This window comes from Chaetomium globosum, genomic scaffold (assembly GCF_000143365.1).
Source record: "Chaetomium globosum CBS 148.51 scaffold_1 genomic scaffold, whole genome shotgun sequence".
In the NCBI taxonomy this organism is placed as follows: Eukaryota; Fungi; Ascomycota; class Sordariomycetes; order Sordariales; family Chaetomiaceae; genus Chaetomium; species Chaetomium globosum.
This window is the reverse complement of record NT_165976.1, coordinates 3,907,945-3,926,045: the sequence shown is the minus strand read 5'-3', so window position 1 is coordinate 3,926,045 and position 18,101 is coordinate 3,907,945. Positions and strand designations below refer to the sequence as shown.

The following is an 18,101-nucleotide window of genomic DNA, read 5'->3' as shown; positions in this document are numbered from 1 at the left end:
ACCCCCGTCCGGGTAATGCCACCCTAACGGCACGGCTACCGGGCTGGGCTGCTTGGCCCGCTATTTGGTGGTTGCGTCGCTGGAGCTGGGACTGGACCCGGTCGCGTCGCTGCGGAAACCCAGCTGTGCGAGGGGCGGGCTGGCGCCCGGGCTCGGTGCGCTGGATGGCGTTTGATGCGCGTGAGCCAGCGGCGGGCGGTTGCGGAGGGGGTGGGGTGGTTGTGGTGGGGTGGGTGGTGATGGAGGTGATGGTGGTGGTTTGGGGGTTGTTGTTGGTAGTGGTTGTGGGGATGGGGAGGGGTGGTGAATGGGGGTTGGGGGATGAATCCGCCGCTTCCGCTGGCGGTGCTGCTGCTTCTGCTGCTGCTGGAGATGACTGGGGTTGGGTGGCTGGGGGTGTAGTGTATGGGATGGTGGTGAGGGGTGGGCGCTGGGAGGTCGAAGAAGGGTGGGTTTGGGGGTGCGCTGTGGTATGGTGGTGGGAGAGGTGTCGCTACTTGTTGGCCATTATTGCTGGTTGTGGGTCGGAATAAAGGTGTGATGGTTGAGAAATCGCCGTCGGGAGGGGCAGGAAGGGGGAGCTGTGAGAGAAGTATCAGTCGCCATTACTTTCACTTCTTCCGCTGGGGGTATCCAAGATGCCCCAAGTGCGACCAGCAACAGGCGCGGTCAGATTTACCTGGGTTATATAGGTAGGCATTGTAACTTGACTTAAGGGCGCTGATGAGGAAGCCAGGAATGCCCGCTTTTTGATGCTTGAGAAGGGATCGCCTCAAGATTGGCAGGTCGAGGCTTGATCAAAGAAGGCAGGTAAGGTTCAGGGAGGCGCTAGCAGATCAGTTCGGCAAGCTTTTAAATTCTTCTGTCTTGGTTTGTGTACGCGGACATACCGGCAGATGATACCCCTCCAAGGGACGTTGGAAGTACGGCTGCGGCGAAGTCCCGTAGGAATTCGAACAGAATGTTTGATGTGGCTTGCCCAGAATGGCACCTGAGTGGCACCCCGCGTTTCATTGCCGCCCTCGCTTTGAGCGTCTGACTGTGTTTGGCAACGCCTTTTTCTAATTGATAGCGGCATCTACATTAATTTGACCAATTGAGCCGTGCAAAACCTCAACACCACCAAGGTCATCACGGTGAACATCACCGATAACCCTAACCCGCCGAAGCCGAAGCCCCTTTTTGACTCGTGGTGGTGGAGCTGCCAGGTTTCGGGTCTGAGATCCAGGGGCAATCTGGCGTTGGGACGAAAAACGGCTTCTGGGGTTTGAAGCATCATGTTCACCACCAAAAATGGCAACTTCGCCCATTTCCATCATGGCCTATCCCCGCACATGGACTACGCATGCTTGTGCTTGCAACATGGCAGCTGGGCTGGGGGGCTTGGGGGCTATCAGCTCTCCACACGCACTTTAATGAAGCCCGGCCATTGGCGAGGCCCGTCAAATCCCTCGCTGCGGCTGGAATTGGCGCCGGCCAAGCCCCGAGTTTGTTCGTTTCAGGCTTGCTGCAAGCCGACGGCGGCAGACGTTAAGACCCCCCTGGCCACCCACCCCCCCGCCTCCTAATGGAGAGAGAGAGATCTCAGATCTCCAACCCCCACATCTACAGACTACCACGTTGCTCTCGCCAACCAGACCAGTCAAGATGCCTAGTAAAGGAGTCCATGTTTTCACTTACCTCGCCGCTCATGGCTGCTCCATTGAGCTGTCAGTCCCTGGACAGTCCGTCTCAGTCAAGGAGCTGCACCGTTTCCGCGATGTTTGCTTGGAGGTGGAGACGTCGGCAATCGAGAGTTTCTTCGACAAGCGAGGGAAGTTTACCTTCAAGGTGTTCCAGAATGGGAAGCAGATCACGGAGCAATGGATCGATGTAAACGCCCTCACAGGCAACGCCAGCGGCGGCACCATGGAGTCCATCGCTAACACGCCGTCCATCTTCCACGGCGACGACATCATCATCTCGTACGGTCTGTACGAGGCCGGCAAGGGCCACGACCTGCTTCCCAACCGCCACCAGTGCTACATCACCGTCACCCCCAACTACTCCAACTGGATCACCAACGTAGCGCCCCCCGGCTCCGACCTCGAGAACAAGCCATTCGCCCGGCTCGTCCTCCCCTCGGCGCACGACGTGGGCATGAACAGCATGGAGAGCAGCGAGGCGGTGCTGCGCAAGGTGGGCGGCGCCATAGTCGCCGAGCTCATCAACGACAACCGCATCCTCACCAAGCTGGCCGACAAGCTCTCGGCCAACGCCATCGCGCTCATCGCGCCCAACATCATCTTCGGGCTCGCCATCACCCAAAAGGACAGCCTCGAAGCGATGCTAGGCATCGGGGCGCGGTACTTCGAGTTCCGCCCGGCCCACCTCCACAAATCCGTCATCCCGACGGGCGCGCTCCCAGACCGCCTCTACTTCCAGCACAGCGCCATCCCGGGAATGGCGTACGACGCCTTCCTGCGCGGCGTGGTCTCCTTCCTGCGCACCCACCCGGCCGAGATCGTCGTGGTGCAGCTGCGCTGGGACGGCGTGCCCGACGTGTGCGCGAAGCCGTCCCGCGACGAGAAGAAGCAGTACCTGGACGAGGCCCTGCGCCACGCCGACGGCGCCATCGTCGCCGGTAACCTGGCCGATATGAAGCGCATGACGATTGGCCAGTTGCGCCACGAGAAGAAGCGGCTCATTATGCTAGATAGTGTGGATTCGCTGTCGACCTACACCGATGAGGGGAATGCCACGCTGGATGGGGACAGTATTCTGACCGCGCTGCCCAAGATGCTGACGCCGGGCAATCAGAAGGGCAAGGCGTTTACTAATATTCAGTGCCAGGCGACGGCATCGAATATTACCAAGGCGGTGGTGTATTCGATTCTAGAGTCGAGCGTTACCACGAGTTGTCTGTTGGCTACCAAAGGGCTGTGCGACTCCAAGACGCTGCCGTGGTGCAGGGACAATGTTCTGAAAACCTGCGATGTCAACCAGCTTGTTGTCTTGATGAACGATTGGATAGATGGGGCCACTTCTGACATTGCCGTTCAGTTGAGCAGGAAGCGGTTGGAGAAATGATAGAGGTTTCTTTTCACTGTTCATAGGGAGTTGGAGTAGAGAACGGGCGCGAGTTGGGGACGTTATCTGGGTAGACTTTCGATGGATGTGATGATTGATGATGTCTGATGGTATATCCCGGGTTTGGCGCTTCAACGGCGGCAGGCCCCATGTCTTCTACTTTTCTTTTCGTTCAAGCTTCGGTGGACAGTTTTAGTGAATTCACACTGGCCTCGAAGGGGTCTTGTCACACTCATCTGTGCTTCCGATAATACCCCCTTTATGAATTACACATCCAGGACAGGGTGGTGATTCTAACGGTTTGCATACATGTAGCAGTTAGCCATTCACGATTGACTTTGGCACTTTATCCTTTAAGCTGCCCCTCTCTCCTCGACTACATCAACCCCGCAGCCCAAGGCTCGCGATGCACACCCCTTCTCCAAGCTACCTAGATGAGTCAGATACACAAGTCCTGCGCATGGAGAGCGGCAGACCCGCCACACATGCATCTATTCCCAGCCGCTGCGGTGTAATTGCTTAGGCTGGGGCTGAGGTCGGGCATGTTGAGATGGCCGTGGAGTTAATTATGGACTTCGGGGGCGGATGAAAATGGGAGGATCACGAAGACATTGACGAGTTGGAGGCCCATACCCAATGGTCGAGTTCATATCTGATCTTTGATTAAGGGAACGATCAGCCATCAATAGCGAAACGGCGACGACGACATTGATCTCGTGATAAGCAGACTGGAACACAAAGTGGGAATGGGTCATCATGACCCTCCGCGCTGGCTAGGACAAGTAGCTGGTGCCAACAGTCGGAGACATCAACATAGGGTGACGAAGGCGCACCAGTATGTCGATTTATTAGACAGCAATATCCAAGCAATTCTTATCTTCAGCTTCCATTACCCTACCTACTCAAAGAAGGCATAGGCAGGCTCGGGGTGTACTGCAACGGAGTCGAGGTCTCCGGCTGTTAGGTTTATCAAGCTTCATTGGCGTTTAGGTAACTTTCAGCCGCCAGGCTCGACTACGACCCCATTGTTCCCTCGAACGACGACTATCATTTATATGGCAATTGCTCTCAGTTCTTGTTACCGGGTCCCCCAACACCGACCGGATGCAGTGGATTATTCTGTCCCATGCTGCTTGTTGTCCGAAGGGCGTATGAAAGTTTGAATGGGGTAATTATAAAAACAAGGGCTTCCACTGGACGCCGTGGTCGGAAAGAGCCGGGAATGATGGGGATAAACCGTTTTTAATAGTTAACTCCGGTACAAGTTGCCGAGTTCTTGCATTGGAACGGAAATAATTCATCTCTTCCCAAACACCAGACTAACATCCAAGGTTATCAAAGAAGTCGAATGCTTGGAGCCTGTATCAAACGAATGAGTAGTGGACCATTAAGAGAGAAAAATGGAGGAAAAGAAAGAAGAAAACAATCAAAATAACGGGGGCACAGCCGAAGAGCCTCGACTGGAGAATGACAATGCGGTCTCGATAACACCGGCATCAGAGCGTCCGACTGACCAACACTCACCGGCGCTTGTTGAAAAGCTCGCAACCCCTCTACCTCAAGGTCAGCCTACCCCTGGCCCCACCGGCGTTGAACAGGGCGAGAGACAACGCGAGCCCGGCGTCCTGGTCGATGGAGACGAGACTCAGAACCAACCCCCATACAGCGTGTTCAACGCCTGGGAGAAACGCTTCATCGTCTTCATGGTGGCGCTTGCCAGCTTCTTCTCGCCCGTCAGCGCCAACATCTACTTTCCGGCCCTCAACACCCTTGCTCAGGACTACCGCGTCTCGACGACGCTCATCAACCTGACCATCACCGTGTACATGATCTTCCAGGGGCTTGCGCCCTCATTTACGGGCTCGCTGTCGGACAATATCGGCCGGCGCCCGTTGTACATCGTCTGCTTCGTCATCTACATCGGGGCCAATATCGGCCTCGCTCTGCAGCACCAGTTCGCGGCCCTCATGGTTCTCCGGTGTCTCCAGAGCTCCGGTAGCAGCGGCACAATCGCCCTCGGCAATGCCGTCGTCTCCGACATAGCTAGCCCGGCGGAGCGTGGAGCCTACATCGGGTACGTTTCCCTGGGCGGTGTGGTTGGAGTATCCCTGGGCGCCGTTCTCGGCGGGATCCTCAGCGACTTTCTGGGTTGGCGATCCATCTTCTGGTTCCTCGTCATTTGCGCTGGCGTCGTCATCATTCTCATCGCGCTATTCCTGCCGGAAACGGCACGCGCGGTCGTCGACAACGGCTCCACCAGCCCTCCCAACTGGAACCTTTCCCTCTGGGACCTGCTCCCATCCCTCAGACACAGGCGAGCCACCGCGCCAAACACAACCCACCCAACCACCACCCCCAAAAGCCGCGACTTCGTCAACCCCATCATGACGCTGCGCATCTGCGCCGACAAGGAAGCCGGGATCGTGCTCGCCGCCAACGGGGTCCTGTTCGCGGGGTACCTGGCCATGGTCAGCGCGATCCCGTCGCAGTTCCAGCAGCTGTACGGCTTCGACGACCTGCACATCGGCCTGTGCTTTATCCCGGGGGGCGTCAGCGCCGCCCTCTCGGCCATCGCCGTCGGCTACGCGGTCGACTGGAACTTTGCGCGCCACGCCCGCCGCCTGGGCCTCAGCGCGCAGCAGGCCAAGCAGATGAACCGCGACCTGGGCGGTTTCCCCATAGAGAGCGTGCGCTGCGAGGTGGCGCTGCCGATGTTGGTGCTGGCCAGCGTCTCGTTTATTGTGTATGGATGGCTGCTGGCGTATCGGGCTAGCGTGGCCGGGCCGCTGGTTCTGTTGTTATTTGCGTGTTTTGGGGTGAACGGCTTTTTTACCGTCCTTAGCGTCTTGATGGTGGATGTATATCCGCAGGCGCCCGCGACCGCGACGGCGGCCAACAACCTGGTGCGGTGCTGGCTTGGGGCGGGCGCGTCGGCCGTGATCATTCCAATGATTGATGCTATGACGAGCGGGTGGGCGTATACGTTTATTGCGTTGGTATACCTCCTGCTGGCGCCCCTGCTCTGGGTTATCATGCGCTGGGGTCCGGCGTGGCGGGCGGCACGTATTGCGCTGGAAAAGGCGCGGGAATCGAGTGGCCTAGACGTGGAGGCATGAGGCGAAGGAATCTGGCCACAAAAGAGTTTGGTTTTCAACTGTACGAGTGTCAACTTCTCAAATTCTAAGTGATCTCAATGTCCGAGCCTGGTGGAGGCCTCCATGGGCCATGCTTCTGCATTAATAAAAGTATCCGGGATAGAATGTCAAGTACGAATACACCGTAAACGGTCAGGAAATGTACCAGAATTTCCGCCTATCCGCTGGACTGGATGCCCCTGCTTGGGATAATCAAATGAAACAACGCATTTCAGCTTACACAGTAGGAGCCCGTGTGCTACCACCGACCTGGACAGACGGGCCCCCACGTTGAGAGAAAATGAGGACTTTCGTAGGCTGCCTCACTTGCCGCTTTGCCCCAGCCGGTTCTATTCTAAGGCTCAAATCCTACGAAGTACCTATAAAGGCGTGACAGCTGGAGCTGATACTGGTTGAGCTGTTTCAGGTAACATGGCCGCGTTCTTCAGCATCCTTCGTCCGTGTAAGAGGAGTCACTGAACCCCGAAATCTCCCGGCCATACCCGATACAGAAGGCAATCAACAAATATTGCCGGAAAAACCTGCTGGGTGAACTCAGGGCGTGGAGTTTTGTTGGGGCACAGCTTCCACTCCTGGCGAACTGTTGTTGGAGCGGTTAATGCCTGTCATTTTGGCTGTTACAACGTGAAAATTCTGACACTTGTTGGATGGTGGGAGAGGTTTGCCCCGGACGCAAAGCAAGGACGAATATTTTCGGCGTGATCCAAAACTTGTGTTCGGTGATGGCGCTGGTTGGCCCTACGGTGGCGCTTGTGAGGCCGGGCCCCACGCGGATTCAGGGGCGGCTTCCGGAGACGGGCCGAGCGGACTTGGCATGCCGATCCACACAGCGCACTAAGGCCAACTACCGGGATGCGGCGGGGCGGTTGGCTGCGGTTGCGAGTCAGGTACCGAACTTTCGCCGTCGCCGTCGTGAGGGATCCGAACCGACACGGCGGGCGGTAAGCGGCCCTTATCTCTCCGGGCCCGAGACCGCCCGATGGGTTGGTCATGGCGAGTCACGGTGAGGTCACGGTGATGCCACGGCCGCGGGGGTTTGTGCTGGGATCAACGGAACACCGCAAATGTGAGATCGAGAGGTGGCCTGTCCGCCCAGCGGCCACAGCCAAGGCGCCGGCGTTTCCCGTGTTTCTTGAACCGCATCTCATTCTCAACAAGGCCACAAAGTCTGGGCGCATTTGAAGGGGGTAAACTACGGGTCTACTCACTGCACGAGGAGAAACTATTGGCGGCTGGGAACACATTGCCGCATGTGAGGATCGAGCCAAGAAGCTGCTCTTAGGATCGGCATCGACGGTTGGTGGTGCAGGCCAAGCTGGGAAGGGCAAAAAAAAGAGGCCCAATAATAAAAAATGTCGTGGTGTTGCAACGTCCTCCTTGAACTCCATGTTGCAAGTCGTGATTCCTTCTCGGCTAACCTGGGGCAGCGGGGGAAATTGGTGACCGCTTTTTCTTCGTGGAGACGCACAAACGTGGAGGAAAGAGGGGTGTAATTTTTCAGGGTCTTTGGGGTTCCCCGGACTGCGAAAATGAGGGTGAAATCGAGTGAGGGGCGGTTGCCCATCATCGCTGCATTGGGGTTTCCCCGAGTGTGGAAAATAATGTTTGGGGCAGGTGCCACCAGCTTCATGCGGGATGTGGGTTTGAGAGTTTCATCACGGGGCACGAAAACGTGCCACTTTCCCCGGAACCGAACGCTTACAGAGTCTCGAGACAGCAAGAAACACGACGAGTTCGATTCGCGAATACTCGTTAACAACGGAAACGAGATATGCGAATTGCTCGACATCACAGCGACATATTTTCCCCTGCAGACCGACTTTCGAGTCGGGCCAAAAATAAAAATGAAAAAAATAAAAGGCCCAGCCGGGGAAACGATCGTCACCCCTCCCGACGCTCAAGACGGGTCTGAAGTTTCCATACGAGGAACTACCTTGGTTGGTGCCGGATTCGAAATCCTCTGTGACGCCATGGGTCCCACCGTGTGGGCAAAGAAACAACGCCATTTTCCGATGTTTTCCACGCCAAGCATGCTGTTGCCTTTCCAGAATGCAACTGCATCGGAGGTTTCTGCCAGATTAAGACGACCATGACTTTAACTGGTTGCAGATGCAAATCCATGTGACGGTCTCGCCGATTGTCAAAGACAGCCAATTCGGCATGTGCACGCGGGAAATGCCGCTGGAAAAACGACGTTCCATCCGTGTTAAGCCCGCGCCACTCGTAAAATCGATCGTAGCGCTGCTTCCCTCGCCAACTCGCGACGGCGCTCTACGGTAGACTTCAGCCTTTCTCACAAGCTTTCGGGTTGAGAAGTGCCGAGAGGAGCCAAGTTGACTTGGCGGTTTTTAAGATACCCACGCGATGACCTCATGGTCCACGGCTCGGTGGAGTAGACCGGGCCGCAGGAGGGTCCAACGCTGGAAAGCATGTTTTTGATGACGGCCTATGACAGTTGTCTCTCGCTGCTGTGGGCAGGGATGACATCTTTGTGTTGCCGATGATCACAATCCTGACGCCCAGATTTGTCACAGTCTGCGACAGGGTCGTCGAGACAAGATCGCCTCTCACGGTGCAGGAACATGCATGCATGTACCCTCGCCCGAAATCTACGGGAAATCTCACGGGCTTTTGCCTCGGCCACGCATCGGTGGCCAGGGCTCGCCAGGGGTAGGGCGGATATGGGCCATCTCAGTCGTCGAGCCGTCCAGAGTTCTTCCAGATCTTCCCCACGGTGGCTGATACCGGTTCACAACGCCGTTCCCTTCTGTTCCACATTGCCGGTGTGCTTGCTGCATGCAGCGCGACCGACGTCCGAGTGTGACTCTTGCCCCATCTGCATCTTGGCTCTAAGTCCCTGCACATGTCTCGCTATTTAGGGAAGCATCCTCCCCCTCTCTCGACTCGCCCCGGATTGTCGTTTTGCTCCTAATTCATCCACAACCCCAAGTCTTCGACAATGGCCCCTCCGAAGTTTATGGGCCTCTCGGGCAGGCCCCTCTCGCTAGCAGTCTCGACTGTTGCGACAACGGGCTTCCTTCTCTTCGGATATGACCAAGGGTGAGTGCTCTCGCCGTCGTGTTCCGACAGCTCCCACTGACAACAGTCCGCCAGTGTCATGAGCGGCATCATTACCGCCCCGGCCTTCAACCAGATGTTCAAAGAGACCGACGACAACCCCACGATGCAGGGGTTGGTCACCGCCATCTACGAGATCGGCTGCCTGGCGGGTGCCATGTTCATTCTCGGTGTGGGCGACCTCCTCGGAAGACGGAGGGCCATCATGCTGGGTGCTTTCATCATGTTGTTGGGCGTCATCATCCAGATCACTGCCATGCACTGGGCGTCGCCCCTTGCGCAATTGATCGTGGGTCGTGTCGTCATGGGTGTCGGAAACGGCATCAACACGTCGACGATTCCAACCTATCAAGGTGAGCTAGGACGGACGACGTTTGCGAAGTTCATGCACTGACATGCAACAGCCGAGTGCAGCAAAACATCCAACAGAGGGTTGCTGATCTGCATTGAGGGTGGTATCATCGCCTTTGGTACTTTGATCGCTTACTGGATCGACTACGGAGCTTCCTACGGCCCTGATGACCTCGTCTGGCGGTTCCCCATTGCCTTCCAGGTCATTTTCGCCATCTTCATCATTGTCCCCATGTTCTTCCTGCCGGAGTCGCCCAGATGGCTTTTGAGCCACCAGCGTATCGACGATGCCGACCGCGTCATTGCCGCCATTCGTGGTTACGAGCTGACCAGCGAAGAGACGGTCCTCGAACGCAACCTCATCATGGACTCCCTTCGCGCCGCCGGCGGGTTCGGCCAAAAGAGCACCCCAGTCAAGGCTTTGTTCACTGGTGGCAAGACGCAGCACTTCCGGCGTATGCTCCTGGGCTCCAGTGCACAGTTTATGCAGCAGATTGGTGGTTGCAACGCTGTCATCTACTACTTCCCCATCCTGTTCGAGGAGTCCATTGGCGAGGACCACAACATGAGTTTGCTTCTGGGCGGCGTCAACATGATCGTCTACTCCATCTTCGCCACGACCTCGTGGTTCCTCATCGAGCGCGTCGGCCGGAGACGCCTGTTTTTGATCGGCTCCATCGGACAGTGCCTCAGCATGGTCATCACCTTTGCCTGCCTGATCCCCGACAACACCATGACGGCCCGGGGCGCCGCCGTCGGCCTCTTCACCTACATGCCTTCTTCGGCGCCACCTGGCTGCCGCTGCCGTGGCTCTACCCGGCCGAGGTAAACCCGGTCAAGACGCGCGGAAAGGCCAACGCCGTCAGCACGTGCGTCAACTGGATGTTCAACTTCCTCATCGTCATGGTCACGCCCATCATGGTCCGCAACATCGGCTGGGGCACCTACCTCTTCTTCGCCTCGGTCAACGCCTGCTTCATCCCCGTCATCTACTTCTTCTACCCCGAGACGGCCCGCCGCTCGCTCGAGGAGATAGACATCATCTTTGCCAAGGGCCACGTCGAGAACATGTCGTACGTCAAGGCCGCCAAGGAGCTGCCGAACCTGCAGCCCGGCGAGATTCAGGAGTACGCCAAGCAGTACGGCCTCATCGACAGAACTTCGGCCGAGGGCGGAGGCCGTGACGGTCGCGACCCCGAGGAGAAGCCGGCGATCAGTGGCGGTTCGTCCAACACCAGCAACGACGCGGTTATCAACGAGCGTGGTGCGGATGCTGGCTTGGGTGACGGTATCAACGCGTCCGGCCGGGCGGACCGGGACTAGATGCGCGAGGCAGTGTTAAGAGGTTGGGGGTTGATGACTGATGAGCTCTAGGATACAGGCCTGGATGGCTGGAGAGATGTTTATTATTTTGATTCGACAGCTGTTGCTGTAGGGTTCCTGTTGCGGTGCAACATTGGAAAGGGATGTGGGCGGCCTTGTGCATACGGTGCTATGGTGCTTGATCAAGGTAGAACAGGATACCCAGGGAACGGTGTGATTTAGACGTGGCCATAGATGATTCATAGACAGGATCTTTCAGCTCAGGACTCTACACGTCAAACCGTGAACGCTGTCTGCTTGCATTCAAGGCTAACTGCGATGAAGCTACCTACCTATCTAACCCTAACCCACTAAAGGTGTGGAACAGCTGTGGGGCGGTTGCTCTCGCATGAGGTGAGGTGCCCCGTCGGTGCCCACCCTCGCATCAAACTTCATCACCCAGCTTCTCCCTCTGCGCCCCCACGGTATTCAGAACAGTCAGCGCGCTTCTCTTCTCCAGACTCTTCTTGACCGGGTTTGGCGCCGCAAATACCTCCTCGAGCTCTTCCAAGTTTCTATCCTTGGTTTCAGGGAAGTAATAATACATAAAGACACCCTCGAGCAGATCCCAAAAGACAAAGACCAAATAAAAGTAGTACCCAATCTTCTCAAACGCCGGGCCCGACGCGTACTGCAAGATGGTAGACGCGACCGAGGACGAAAAATTACCAACGGCGGTGCCCTTTGCGCGCGTGGCCGTGGGCAGGGTCTCGGCGATGTACATGCTCTGCAGCGGGGTCCAACCAAAGGAAAACACGATGCCGAAGATGAAGATGAAGGCGATGGTGGTGTTGGCCGCCGCCACCTGGGTCGGGTCGTCGGTCGCCATCTTGCTGGTGCCCGTGATGATGGCGAAGCACACCGACGCGAACACGATGGTGTACAGCAGCAGGGGCCGGCGCCCGACCACGTCGGTCATGCGCGCGCCGAGAATGGCGCCGAGAAAGGAGAGCGCCGGGTTGATCCCGTTGAGGGCGAGGACTTTGTGCTGTTCGGTGATGCCGGCGGATTGGAGCATGGTGACCATGTAGTAGGAGGAGAGGCTGTTGCCGCTGATCTGGCCGAACACGGCCATGCCGATGACGCAGATGAGGCGGCGGCGTGCTGAGTGCGTGTTCCAGAGCTCGTGGTAGTCGTACCATTTCTTGTCGGAAGCTTCGGTGGAGATCTGGTTCATCATCTCGCGCATCTGAAGCTGGACCATCGGGTGGTCGGCCCGGCCTTCGCCGTGGTATGTGGCTAGCACTTTGGCGGCTTCCTCGTGCCGGTCTTGGGCCACGAGCCACCGGGGGCTCTCGGGCAGCCAAAGCACTCCCAGACAGACGATACCCGAAGTTACCATCTGGCACCAGATGGGGATACGCCAGGCGTCCAGGTTGTCGATGAAGGCGCACCCGTAGACGACCCAGGATGCGACGATCGAGCCAATGTACCAAGTGGTGTTGTACAGTCCTGTTAGAGTGCCACGCCACTTGGGGTGAGCCATCTCCGAGACGTAGCAGGGTGCCGAGACGCAGCAGAAGCTGACCCCGAAGCCGAGCACGAACCGGCCGCCCAGGAACTGTCCTTTCGTGGTGCTCGGCGCCTGGACACACGTCCCAATGATCACAATCAAGGCGCCGACAAACATTCCCCATCGCCGGCCAAAGTAGTCGTTGACCGGCCCCGTGAAGAAGACGGCGGCCACCGAGCCGATGTTGTACATGGCGAAGACCAGCCCTGTAGCGGACCCTGCTGTGGTCCTGCGCGCGGACTCGTCAGCAAGCCCCTAGAAATTCTTATGATTTTGTTCTTATAAGCTCTTACATGTCAAAATAATGGTGATAACTCGTCATTCCATTCAGGCCGCCCATCAAACTGCCGTCGTAGCCGTTGAGGCAGCCGCAGAGATAGCTTATCGACAAGACGAGATAGAGGCGGAGCATCGGCGGCGACCATGGCGAGTACACAGTGTTTTCGACATCGTGGGCAAGCTGAACGGTCACGTCGTGTTTGTCAAGTGCAAGATCGGCGTGTTCGACTCCAGCCGCGGTCTCCTTCTCCCGGTTGGAATCCATCTCGGCGTCGGCGCAAGAAAGAGGGCTGTGGATAGCTTCAACTTCAAGCTTTCAGCCGCGGGTCGGAGTATTATTAGTAGCCTGGATGTTTACCCCTCCGCCGAATGCCACATGCAAGAACTGCAGGGCCCAGACTCTTCTCCCCATGGGGAACCATGATGGAATGTCTCGCTTCGGCGTGTTGTGTGTGCATTTGGTTCCCCGCGCCGTGGTACGTTCGGGGAGTGGTTGGCAACTTCAGACCTTCCTTTTCTGGAACACTGTGCGGTCGGGAGATATTGCCTGTATGGGAGCACCAAGATCACCGTTGTTTGACCGCCGGGATGTTGATTGGGGCGGCATTTAGGGATGGTCTGTGTCACCGGGTGTGAGTGGTTGATGTCACGCGAAGGTTTCATGGCTTTTCTCTTGGGGGCGATGCTCGGTTCTTGCTTGCCCGAGATTGCGCTAAGGAAACATAGAGATTTTAAGCTTTGTATGGATATGGGGGGTGAATTTGCGCTGCTATGCTTTCGAAGACCACTGATGGTTGTTGTCATGATCATGGATACGAGTGTACACTACAGAGAGAGGTGGTACTCCCCCTGTTTCAATGTTGCCAACACTGTTCTGGAAATTACTTGAGATAGTTCAGATCTTTCTGACTTGAGGCAACCTGCACAGCTTGGGGTAGATCCAAAGGAGGGCCGAATAACGCGTCAGGATCAAGGTCACTCAACACTGCAGCTTCATTTTGAAGCGGCAACCGATTGGCGGGATATTGGGGGATGTTATCAGAGAGCCATGGTGTGATTGGATACCGCGTTGAGGTGCCGCTCGGGGTGCAGAATTACACAATCCAGATGTTAGATCCACTAATACCACTTTCCAGCGCCCACTCAGTTCGACCAAGCATCTCCACAACCCTAATAAGCATCCAAGCATCGTGAGGGGTCCCTGCACGATGCAGCATTGCCGCCCCAGACTTCTTCCCCCTCACTGTCCCCTCCCCCCGCATCCGATAACCGAAACGGAACCGATGACCGGCCCCGTCTTGGTTCAATGTTGCCGTTGGAGCCGCCGAAAACCCCTCCGATGATTCGGACTCATAATGGAAAATCAGGTGTATTTTATTTGCACCAAAACATTAAACGAGACGAGATTGAATGACTGATGAGCAGTTGGCCCTCACTCTTTTGTCCAGTCATCATTTCAAGCATAACTCTGCCCACAAGAAATACGCCGAGATGAGAACCTCCAACGGCATCACCATGGAGGAGAAGAGGGGCACTCCGGATTACGCCAACGAGGCCGTTTTTCGACGAAACACGCTCCCTCCGCGGTCCTATTACATCCCCGAGACAGCCCTCGCTCTCAACGGCCGCTGGGATTTCCACTACGCTTCGACCCCACTGAAAGCTCCGGAACCGACATCTTCCCCTGACGAGCAGTGGACCACCATCCAGGTCCCCGGTCACTGGCAGTTGCAGGGCCACGGCATCCCTCACTACACCAACGTCCAGTTCCCCATTCCCGTCTGCCCTCCCCATGTCCCTACCGACAATCCGACCGGCACCTACCGGCGAACCTTCCAAGTCCCCTCCAACTGGGACGACCACTCGCAAGTTCGGCTGCGCTTCGATGGCGTTGACAGCGCCTTTCATGTCTGGGTCAATGGAGTATTGGTTGGCTATGCCCAAGGATCCAGAAACCCTCACGAATTTGATGTGACCGATTTTGGCGTGACCAAGGACCATCCCAACGAGCTTGTTGTGAGGGTGTACCAGTGGTCTGATGGCTCCTACATCGAGGACCAGGACCAATGGTGGCTTTCCGGTTCGTCTTTCTCAGGGCGGCGTTTGCCGACCAGGGTTTGTTAATAATATCTCGACCAGGCATCTATCGCGACGTGCACTTAATATCCATGCCGTCAGAAGCTCGGATTGAGGACTGGTTCCTCCGCACTGACCTGGACGGCGAATACAAAAACGCAACACTGGACGCTGATATCCATGTTGTCACCTCGACAGCCGCCACGGTCGCCATGACCCTCCGGGAACTGCCCCAAAACGGAGGAGACACGCTTGCCGATGCGGGACAGGATGTGAGCGGCGACGGCAAGATCAATCTCAGCATCCCCGTCAAGAACCCGGCCAAGTGGACGGCTGAGACGCCCTATCTCTACTCGGTCGAGTTGTCCATCAAGACACCCTCCAAGACGTACACGGTGACTCAGAGAGTAGGATTCCGCAAAGTCGAGCTGAAGAACGGCCTGATGTGCGTCAACGGCCAGCCCATCCAGCTCCATGGCGTCAACAGACACGACCACCATCCTCACTTCGGCCGGGCCGTCCCCCTGGACTTCATTCGGAAGGACCTGCTCCTCATGAAGACGCACAACATCAACGCCCTCCGCTGCAGCCACTACCCCAGCGACCCGAGGCTGTTTGATATTGCCGACGAGCTCGGCCTGTGGGTGATGGACGAGGCAGATCTCGAGTGCCACGGGTTCTACGACGCCGTCGCGCGGCCCCAGAATATCCCCGAGGCGATGGACTACGGAGAGCGCAAGAAGCTCACGTTCCCCAAGGCCGCAAAGTACACGAGCGACAATCCATCGTGGCAGACCGCCTATGTCGATCGCATGGAACAAATGGTGCAACGCGACAAGAACCACCCGTCCATCATCATCTGGTCCCTCGGCAACGAGGCCTTTTACGGCCGGAACCACAAGGCCATGTACGACTACGCCAAGAAGATTGACCCCGGACGCCTGGTGCACTATGAAGGCGATGCCGATGCCGAGACCGCCGACATGTATTCGTACATGTATCCGTCCGTCGACACGCTGATCAAGCATGCCAAGACCGAGGGCGTCAAGCCTGACGGGACCTTCGACAAACCCGTGGTCCTTTGCGAGTACGCGCACGCCATGGGGAACGGGCCGGGGTGGCTGGAAGACTATGAGGAGGCCTTCCGCACCTACCCCCGGCTGCAAGGAGGTTTTATCTGGGAGTGGGCAAACCACGGCCTGTGGAAGGAGGACCCCGATGGCAAGTCATACTACGCCTACGGCGGCGACTTTGGGGATGTGCCCAACGATAGCACATTCGTCATGGACGGCTTGCTACACAGCACCCACGAACCAACCCCTGGTTTGACCGAGCTCAAGAAGGTCATCGAACCGGTCAAGGTGGTGGGCACGCGTTCCCGATCTTGAGATCTCAAACCTCTACCAGTTTGTCGGACTCGACCACCTCGTTGCCACTTACAAGCTGGAGCAGTTTGCGGAGAGGTGAGTACCCTGACCCATACCGCAGAGAAACCACTAACACGAGTGTAGCACAACTCCGCTGGGCGCCGGCGAGCTAAAATTACCAGCCATCAATCCAGGGTCGAGCGCAATGGTCCGCCTCCCCAAGGTAGTACGGGACTACCAGTGTGAACGCGGCGCTGAGATATACCTGACGGTGTCCTTCACTCTCAAGACCGAGACGCCCTGGGCCAGCGTCGGCCACGAGATAGCCTGGTTCCAATACCGAGTGGAAGCCAACGAGCCCCTGCCCACATCCCCCAGCCCAGCGCGGCAGCTCGACATCAAAACCACCCCCAGCACCATCACCATCACCGGTGACAGCTCCACCTTCATCTTCGACCAAGCGTTCGGCCACTTGACGCACTGGACCTCCAACGGCACCACCCTCCTCTCCCCCGACCCCACCACCGGCGCCGCCGTCACCCCCTCCTTCTGGCGGCCCCCCACCGACAACGACGTCTACTCCACCCTCCCCTACTGGCAACGCTTCGGCGTCGACGCCCTCACCACCCAACTCCGCAACACCACCCATCGCCCTGCCCACCGCCACCACCCCCTCCCTCACCATCACCTTTCACCACCCTTCACACGCCCCCCGTCCTCGACTGGGGCATCCTCGCCACCACCACCTACACGATCCACCCCAGCCCCCATCCACCCCATCCTCCCGAACACCATCCCCCCGCGACCCCAAAACAGCGCCCCCACCCCCACCCTGTCCATCCACACGCACCTCTCCCCCTCAGGAGCCCACCCCCCCACGCACCTCCCCCGCGCCGGCCTCAACCTTCACCTCCCGCCCACCTTCACCGACGCGCTCTGGAGCGGGCTCGGACCAGGCGAGTCGTACCCGGACAAACGCGCCGCCCAGCGCATGGGCGTGTGGGGCCCGCTTGGGGTGCGCGAGATGCAGCTGGGCGCCGGGTATGAGGTGCCGCAGGAGGGAGGGAATCGGATGGGCACGAGCTGGGTGCATGTTTTCGAGGGAAAGGGACGGTTACTTATGCTGCGGGGTGGAGGGATCCGGGTGGTGAGGGAGGGTGTGTTGAGGGTGGGGGAGGGGGGTGGTGTGGATGGGGAGAAGGGGGGGTTTAGTTTTAGGGTGGGGAGGGTTGCGGATCGGGTGGTGCAGGCCGCGAGGCATCCGTGTGATTTGGTCGAGGAGGAGGCGACGCTGTTGAGGCTGGATGGGCGGGTGGCGGGGGTGGGCACGGCGGCGTGTGGGCCGGGGGTCAGGGAGGATTTGGTGGTGCCCGTGCAGGAGATGGAGTTTGGGTTTCGTTTGGAGGCGGTGGGGGTGTGAACTCTCATGGGTTTTTAGGACATTGCCTGCCGTGTTAACCTCATGATAGTTGAGAGACTGGCAGCACCAAATTCCCGTATAATAGGTAGGTACCTATCTCTCCCAATTAGACAGGCCAGCGTCAAGTTACAATACGACGGAAAGGTAAAACCTACCTTAGGTAGTCCCATTGCTCCCTAGGCAAGGTCGAAACTGTCAACCGCATTATCTAGGACCTGGTGAAGATATCCGATACTCTTTCTGATATTCGGGTCTTGGGGTGTAGGTATTCAAGAGTCAAGCCGGATCTGGCGAAGATGCGGCGAGTTAAACGGACCGACCTCTGCTCCACGCCGGAGAAACGAGGACGCGTTTAAGATACGCGCGGCCTGAGGCGAGAAAAAAAAATAGGTGCCTCTTTTATCATTCTGAAATTGGGTCCGAACCGATTG

General features: G+C 57.5%; 5 protein-coding genes across 5 annotated transcripts; 4 read left to right on the top strand and 1 right to left on the bottom strand.

Annotated features, from left to right (window-relative positions):
• Positions 1-1,647: 1,647 nt before the first annotated feature.
• Positions 1,648-3,069, top strand: CHGG_01262 (uncharacterized protein; the record flags this gene model as incomplete). The annotated part of the gene is made up of 1 exon (XM_001220482.1): positions 1,648-3,069. One exon carries the CDS (start codon positions 1,648-1,650, stop codon positions 3,067-3,069), a length of 1,422 nt encoding a protein of 473 aa, XP_001220483.1.
• Positions 3,070-4,469: 1,400 nt separating this feature from the next.
• On the top strand, positions 4,470-6,185 carry CHGG_01261 (uncharacterized protein; the record flags this gene model as incomplete). The annotated part of the gene is made up of 1 exon (XM_001220481.1): positions 4,470-6,185. The coding sequence occupies one exon, from the start codon at positions 4,470-4,472 to the stop codon at positions 6,183-6,185; it is 1,716 nt and encodes a 571-aa protein (XP_001220482.1).
• Positions 6,186-9,183: 2,998 nt separating this feature from the next.
• Positions 9,184-10,976, top strand: CHGG_01260 (uncharacterized protein; the record flags this gene model as incomplete). The annotated part of the gene is made up of 4 exons (XM_001220480.1): positions 9,184-9,284; positions 9,339-9,655; positions 9,707-10,478; positions 10,811-10,976. The coding sequence occupies 4 exons, from the start codon at positions 9,184-9,186 to the stop codon at positions 10,974-10,976; spliced, it is 1,356 nt and encodes a 451-aa protein (XP_001220481.1).
• A 424-nt stretch (positions 10,977-11,400) lies between these two features.
• CHGG_01259 (uncharacterized protein) lies at positions 11,401-13,072 on the bottom strand (the record flags this gene model as incomplete). Its single annotated transcript, XM_001220479.1, has 2 exons — positions 11,401-12,757; positions 12,822-13,072. 2 exons carry the CDS (start codon positions 13,070-13,072, stop codon positions 11,401-11,403), a joined length of 1,608 nt encoding a protein of 535 aa, XP_001220480.1.
• A 1,250-nt stretch (positions 13,073-14,322) lies between these two features.
• Positions 14,323-17,670, top strand: CHGG_01258 (uncharacterized protein; the record flags this gene model as incomplete). Its single annotated transcript, XM_001220478.1, has 4 exons — positions 14,323-14,887; positions 14,986-16,247; positions 16,327-16,346; positions 16,452-17,670. The coding sequence occupies 4 exons, from the start codon at positions 14,323-14,325 to the stop codon at positions 17,668-17,670; spliced, it is 3,066 nt and encodes a 1,021-aa protein (XP_001220479.1).
• Between the last annotated feature and the right edge of the window lie 431 nt (positions 17,671-18,101).